We start from the raw sequence: 7,358 nt of genomic DNA, 5'->3' as shown, positions 1-7,358 counted from the left end.
GGATAGATCAGATGCTGGTTAAAAAATCGACATCAGTGAAAGTGGAAAAAAAATATTAATAAATGATATTTTTATGGCAGTTTTTGGACATGGCCATTTTTGTCCATTTTGCACCTATGTGTAACTTTTTTTTTGAACGCACAAGGGTTAATGTTATAGAGAGATGTTTGTCACATGACTATGATCAAATGACTTAATAAATGACACTGCTTTCGCCTGTGCTAAATTTATTATTTCCTGAGAGAGATGGAGAGTTTTTAGACTTTTTGGTTGTAGCCATCTGATAATAAATGCTTTTTTAATCTGCAAGAGTGCCATGGTCATTCTAAAGGTTTCTTTGAGAGCTGGGTAGCTTTCATACATCTCATTAAATTGTGTATATAAGATGTATACACGCAGTCAGACGGTTGCAGCACAGAGATGAGGCGAGAGTATAAATAAGGCCTTAACTAGTCTTCAGATCTTTGGTTAAACATCTGGGGCCTCATTTATAAAACTTTCTTACGCACTGATTTGATCTTAGAGTGTTCATACGATCAAATCCACGTCAAAGTACAGATTTATAAAAACCGTCTTTGACGTGGAAAAGTACTTATCTCCATGTCAGATTCCAGCTTGGCGTACGACCGTTTCCTTGTGGTAATGCCTGGTATTGCAGATAGTTCAGCCTCACTATAATTTGATTTCTTGCGCTCCTTTTTACTTGCCATTGTCACAGAGTTTTTGCTTTAGGAATGAGCTCATTTTATATGTTAATTAATTAAGCAGGGGCGTTTCGACGGCGGAACATTCAGCTGCACACAATTCCACGATCATTTGTGATTTATAACCGAATGACTGGCGTACGCATGGATTTCGTGGTACGTTCGTTTCTCTGAATCGCTCTTACGATCAAATCAGAAAAGTTCTTAGATAAAATCAAGGATGGTTTCTACGCAAGTCTTTATAAATGAGGCCCCTGATGGATAGCTATGTATACACATATCTATGGTCTGATGCATATGGCACACAAAATAAGAAACACTTCAGGAATTTCAAAGTTGTCATCTGATCGAATTGTACTGGAAAAATGATGACCCATGTGCTTTTTCCTCACAGCAAATTTTTTAATTGTATGTGGTTATTTTTCCATAGTATTATAAAATGAAAACATCTTTCAGTGACTCATTTTGTCATACAGTAACAGCATCACACATACCTCATATTAAACGAATCCAGTCAGAGTAAACCATAAGTATACAACTGTACATTCACGTATACAATGAGCAACAAATATAGGGATTCAAATTAAACTTAAAATGTAAATCTGGATATACAGTTTGAGAAGTTTCAAAACATGCAAGGCATAAACGAAATATTAGATTCTGCATTTCAGTCACATTAACTAGGCAAAATCAGCAGACATATACATGTTGACATTGTACAGATGGTCACAAGATGCTATTTGGCTCATTCTTGGATTATGCTGAAGAACATGATCAAAAGGTTTGACACAAAATTGTGGGGTTCATGACAGAAATATCATTAGTAAACCTGGTAAATTCATGAAATAAGCAGCTGGATCTCTCTTATATACATGTAAAAAAGCTGTAGCTGCTGTTTATGTCTCAAACTGACTGAAGTTCCTCTCAGCATTACTGTGGTCTACTGGCTTCAGAATCCAGTTCATCTACTAGACGAGGTTCATTCTCCTTCAGCAATCTGTAGAATTCTGCTTTTACAGAATCTCCTCCAGAGTCAAGAGCTTTAAACAAGAGTCTTATTTGCTTTTGGTGTGGTTCTTTAACTTCAACTTCACTGTACAGTTCATCTGTAATCATGTTTTTGGCCAACAGACCATCAGCAATCGCCATCACAGATGAAACTTTCTGAATGAGGTGATGTCTGTGTTTTTTCACAAATTCAGATTCTGATTTAAAAAAAAAAAGATTAAACGTTTTAGAAAGTTTTGTGTGTGACAGAAAAAAAAAAATGAAGAACTACTGCACAAGTTCATACCTGTGAGCTGTCTGTGAGCTGGACGATCTACCTCTTGGTCTGATGTTGCTAACAAAATAGAAAAATCAGTCATGAAAATCTTATTCAACTAGGAACTGATCAACAGGACAATCCAGTCACTTTTTAATATATTTTAATTAAGAACCATTAGAAACATCAACACCAATAATAATAATAATAATAATAATAATAATAAAGTACATCATAGATCACAATATTATATTTAGTTTAAGTCAAAATGTAAAAATTATCATTCGGAATAAAACATTAATCATCTGTATGTCAAATAAAAGTGGAACCCAGGAATGAACAACCCAGGAAAGAAATGATAACTTTAATTCTTATTAGTATTACTGGATGTGTTTTTTACTTTTACATGGCACTAATTATTTTAGCTGTACGGAATAATGTGTCTGAAGCTAAAGCCTACATATACAGTAATTATGTGATATGGGTTAAATCCATTTTTAAGTTAAAGAGATAGTTCACCCAAAAATGAAAATCTGTTATTAATTACTTACCCTTATGTTGTTTCAAACCTGTAAGACCTTTGTTCATCTTCAGAACACAAATTAAGATGTTTTCGATGAAATCCAAGAGCTTTCTGACTCTGCATATACAGCAACACAACTGACACATTCAAGGTAGTAAGGACAATGTTAAAATTTATGAGACATCAGTGGGTCAACCCTGAAGCTAAGAAGCTAAGAGAATGTTTTTTTTTCTTTTCTTTTCTTTTTTTTTTGGTGCACAAGGAAAACATAATAATGACAAAATAATGGCTTTATTCAAGAATTTCTTCTTTTCCATGTCAGTCTTCCGTCTCTGTCTGTGCATTGTCAGAAGCTTTCAGATTTCATCAAAAATATCTGAATTTGTGTTTCAGAGATGAACAAAGGTCTTACGGGGTTTGAAATTAAAGAGTGAGTAATTAAAGAAGTTTACTTCCAGTACAAAAATTTACAGATGATTTACTCCCCCTTGTCATTCAAGATGTTCATGTCTTTCTTTCTTCAGTCATGAAGAAATTATGTTTTTTTTTTAAGAAAAACATTTCAGGATTTCTCTTCATATAATGGACTTCAATGGTGCCCCCGAGGTTGAACTTCCAAAATTCATGCAGAACTAGACAAGACGAGCATTTGAGGTTAAAATGTATATAAATTGTCAACATTTTTTAGAAAATAACCGTTTTGCTAGATAAGACACTTCTTCCTTGGTTAGGATTGTTTAGAGCCCTTAGAAGCTGCATTTAAACTACATTTTGGAAGTTCAAACTCAGGGGCACCATAGCAGTCCACTATATGGAGAGAAATCCTGAAATGATTCCCTCAAAAAACTTAATTTCTTTCCAACTGAAGTAAGACAGTATGACAGTGGGGTGAGTACATTATCTGTAAATTTTTGTTCTGGAAGTAAACTACTCCTTTAAATCTTCCATTATTTATGTTATTTTTATTTCATAACTGGTGTTATAATTATACCCAACTTCATATCCATGATAAATTCTAGCATTGCTAGCAACAATTATTTGTGTCATTCATTACCTGTGAGAAGGATTCGCCTGGGACGCCACACTTGCCTTCTTATAGTGTTATCCATAAGACTTAGCGTGACCTCCGTATTTCTGACATTCACAAACACTTCAAATGTGGGATGATAATTTGGACCAAAATGAAACTCAAACACCTCAGTCTGAAAAAAAAAGAACAAGACTATGAAGGTGATTCTTGGGAAAATAAATTAAAAGACCTGATAAACTAGCGCTAAACTTTGTACTAAAATAATTAGAAATCAGGAAATCATATCAAGAAAAAAGAAAAAAAAACTGAAAAAATGAAAATTTAGTAATTATTTACTCAACCTGATGCTGATTTGTGTGGTATTGCCTTTATTTATTTATTTTTTACTGAACCATGAAAACAGAAATTAATTTTCTCCTTAATTGTGATTTTAGGGTGAACTCTTTAATTATAACAGAATATATTGTAGAGTTTTTATTGCAACTAAATATAATGAATAATGTTTAAATTAAATATGATGTTACCTCTGGCTGCACTATAGCTCTCTCTGGTTGACAACACAGATGGTAATCTGTTCCTGGGGTGAGACAACACTTTGAACTGGTTTTAATATGTTTATTCTCTGCATGCTGGTCCTTAACCTTAAGAAGAAGTTGGGGTTAGAAAGAGGCTGTAGACTAACCAGAGCCTATGGTAACAAAAAATTGTCCCTTCCAACATAATGAGATGATGGCTTCTCATTACTAAACATAATAACTACTAGACAGCCTTTATTTTAACACAATTAAGAAATTTCACTTTAGCCAGGGGCGTTTTCCAAGTTCCAAAATGAAAAAAAAAAAAAAAAAAAAAAAAAAATTGTAGTACAAAAAAAACAACACCAATTTGACAAAAAATAACATTACAAAGTGTCTAAATCACTCTTCTTTCTAAAGAAATACTGTCCTACAGTGACACCAGCAGGTAAAGTTACAGTGGAATTCCGCGTCTCTCTCACCTCCCCTGAGCCCGTTAAGTTTTAACAGATCCTCTAAATCGTGCCGTGAGTTTGGTGGGGGGCAATTAAGAATGAATGGGAGAAAGTCACATGAGAGGAGGCAATGCTTCCATCGTGATATGGTTGGATATGACCGGTTATAACTGGTTATAATCGGTTGTAATTGGTTCATGTAATAAGTGCCGCCTAAAAATAAAGGTACTTTATAGGCATCAATGGTTCCATGAAGAACTGTGAACATCCATGGAACCTTTCAAATGCAGAAAAGGTTCTTTAAAGGTTTTTTAAAATGTTCTTCAAAATGGTTCTTTTAAGAACTGTTCACTGAAAGGTTCTTCTATGGCATCACTGCAAAAACACCCATTTGGAACCTTTGGAGTGTAATGTGTTTGGGCACATTCACAAATCAGTCTGAATGAACAATATAATGGCATTAATGGGAAGACTTATTAAAAAAGTAAATAAACAACTCAGATATAGATATAGCCACTTTGTTACGTCAAAACAAGGCTTAAAATAGCATGAAAACATGAGCTGTGGGAGTTTTTAGTGAGTAATCAGCATGAAGCTCATGGATTTCAAGTAAAATATCTTATCCTATTTGTTTTCTGAAGATGACTGAAGGTCTTACAGTATTATATTATCATTTAAACAAAAAATATTAATACCTCTGACAGTGGAACATTCCATGGAAGCAAATGGACATCCAGTATATTTTCTCTCTGTCTCTCAGTTAGTGGTCGCAGAAAGACAAGTACTTGGGCAATGACAGGGGAAGGAGGAAAGATCATCCTTTTTATGACCCCAAAGATGGAGAGATGTTTGATGTCCATCTTCACATGAGTTTCAGTCACTTTGCGAGGATTCATTATTGCTACGTTACCATCAGTGAAATGTGCTACAGCTAAACAATCCGTGTCTCCCTCTGTCAAACACATAAAAAATATATACATAATTATATTTTATTATTTAATACACAGATGGTGTCTTAATTTTCCAACAGAGCTGATCATTTATACTAATTTAGCATGTAGAAATGACCATACCAGAGAATATTTCACAGTGTGGAAGGTGCAGTCCTGAGATTGACTCATCAAAACAGTCAATGTCATACAAGGGTCCTGCAGGACTCATCTCACCCAAACCATCTAACAGACGAGGATCCCATGAGACAGTTTTATAAGACACCTTTCCTTCACGCTTCATCACAAACACAAGGCTGGTCAGACTGCAACGAAACTGACCAGCATATGGACACTCAAACCTGGAGAACAGAGCATTTTCATGTTATTAAATAATCTTTTATTATGTGACAATGCGGAGTATGGATCAGGGTTTTTTAGTCAATAAACATACTGCATTTGATGACTGAAGTTAACACATAAAAAGAAATATATATATTTTCAATGTTCAATACCTGTATACATTTTTGTGTTTGTCCTTATCATTTCCCTTAAGTATTTTAGGAGTGAAAACTTCTGTATTTTCTGAGGATTGAAGTAAAGAAAAACAAAACACTGGCAGTGTCCAAAATATTCACATACTCAAAAAAAAAGAAAAAAAGATCAAGAGTAAAAACTGGTATTAGAGCGCTACATACAACACTTTACTATTTGGGGTAAATATATAAATATAATGCAGAAATACATAAAGTTATAAGTTCTTCTACTTCTCCAGATACAGACAGGCTCAGTTCCAGAATTTGTGAGGGCACTCTAGCCTTAAAGGTGTCCTATTATGCTCTTTTACAAAGTCTTTATTTTGTTTAGGGGGTGCACTATAACATGCTCTCATGCTTGGTGGTTCGAAAAACGCATTATTTTTCAAACAATTTACATTATTACAATGGATTTCTTCCCAGGCTGGCACAAATGGCTCGATTAGTTCCAGGTTCCACCTTACAAAAAAAACAAATGTTTTGTGATTGGTTAGCAGTTTCACTGTGTTGCAACTGGCGAACAGCTTCAGTACTGCCATGTCCCTTCCCAAAACAGCAAGCTAGATTACAGTGATTCTTACATTTTAAATATGGATATTTTTCTTACAAAAGCACATCGGATCGCTGAAGGAGGTTTTTACTGACTCCCCGGAGCCACGTGAGAAACTTTTTATTATGGATCGACTTATTTTGGACTGATGGAGAGAAACACTTGCCTATGCCGTTCAGTCTATGCCGTTGTAAAGCTTGGGAGTGCCAGGATTATTTTTAATATAACTCCGATTGCATTCGTCTGAAAGAACAAAGTCAAATACACCTCGGATGCATGGAGAGTGAGTAAAAAAAAAGATACAGTATTGTCGGTCCTATCGTCAGCCTGCAAGATCGTCGATACATGATATTATCATTATTGTGCTACTGTATTTAACTATTTACATGCCTGAAACCAGCTCCAGCATAAGGCTAGTGAAGCTATCCACACTGTAAGATGAATAAATCTCTTACCAGACACTGCACGTCTATGGCGCGGCTCTGACGCGTCCACAGATGATCGTCACTATAGTTAATGTTCGTGTTTACAGCACCCGCGGCTCTGCGTGTGTTTCGACCCTCTATACCACACACGTCAATGGTGCGAATCCAGCACGGAATTTCCATAGGCGGGATTTCCCTTGTGACATAATAGCGTCTGGAAACAAACACTGTAGTCCAAAGAAGCCGTTCGTTGTACTTCTTGAAAAGGGTTTTTTTTTAAAACAAAATATCTCCCTTTGGAGTGGACTTTGAGATTTGTAACTTTTTAGATGTTTATGCCCAAACATACACACCACACACTGGCTAAAGTTGTGACAAAAGTGAAAAAGCATATTAGGACCCCTTTAGTGTACATCTATTTTGACAT

The 7,358-nt window shown here is 35.1% G+C and overlaps 1 protein-coding gene across 1 annotated transcript; it reads right to left on the bottom strand.

The window, feature by feature from the left end:
- Positions 1–1,634: 1,634 nt before the first annotated feature.
- On the bottom strand, positions 1,635–7,114 carry LOC141317316 (NACHT, LRR and PYD domains-containing protein 1a allele 5-like). Its single transcript, XM_073833086.1, has 8 exons — positions 7,042–7,114; positions 5,936–6,005; positions 5,565–5,782; positions 5,187–5,443; positions 4,046–4,162; positions 3,546–3,693; positions 1,999–2,046; positions 1,635–1,909 (listed from the first exon to the last, which is right to left on the bottom strand). Exons 1-8 carry the CDS (start codon positions 7,112–7,114, stop codon positions 1,635–1,637), a joined length of 1,206 nt encoding a protein of 401 aa, XP_073689187.1.
- Positions 7,115–7,358: the final 244 nt, after the last annotated feature.

The sequence above is a fragment of the Garra rufa genome, chromosome 1 (genome assembly GCF_049309525.1).
Source record: "Garra rufa chromosome 1, GarRuf1.0, whole genome shotgun sequence".
In the NCBI taxonomy this organism is placed as follows: Eukaryota; Metazoa; Chordata; class Actinopteri; order Cypriniformes; family Cyprinidae; genus Garra; species Garra rufa.
The sequence above is the reverse complement of the archived record's forward strand: the minus strand, read 5'-3'. Positions and strand labels throughout refer to the sequence as shown.

Excerpts from the sequence above, each read along its gene's own strand:
- LOC141317316 (XM_073833086.1), bottom strand. The coding sequence starts at position 7,114 with ATGGAAATTCCGTGCTGGATTCGCACCATTGACGTGTGTGGTATAGAG. Across the intron at positions 5,444-5,564 it reads ACACTGTGAAATATTCTCTG|AGGGAGACACGGATTGTTTA; the intron begins GTATGGTCATTT and ends TGTGTTTGACAG. Across the intron at positions 2,047-3,545 it reads CAGGCGAATCCTTCTCACAG|CAACATCAGACCAAGAGGTA; the intron begins GTAATGAATGAC and ends CTATTTTGTTAG.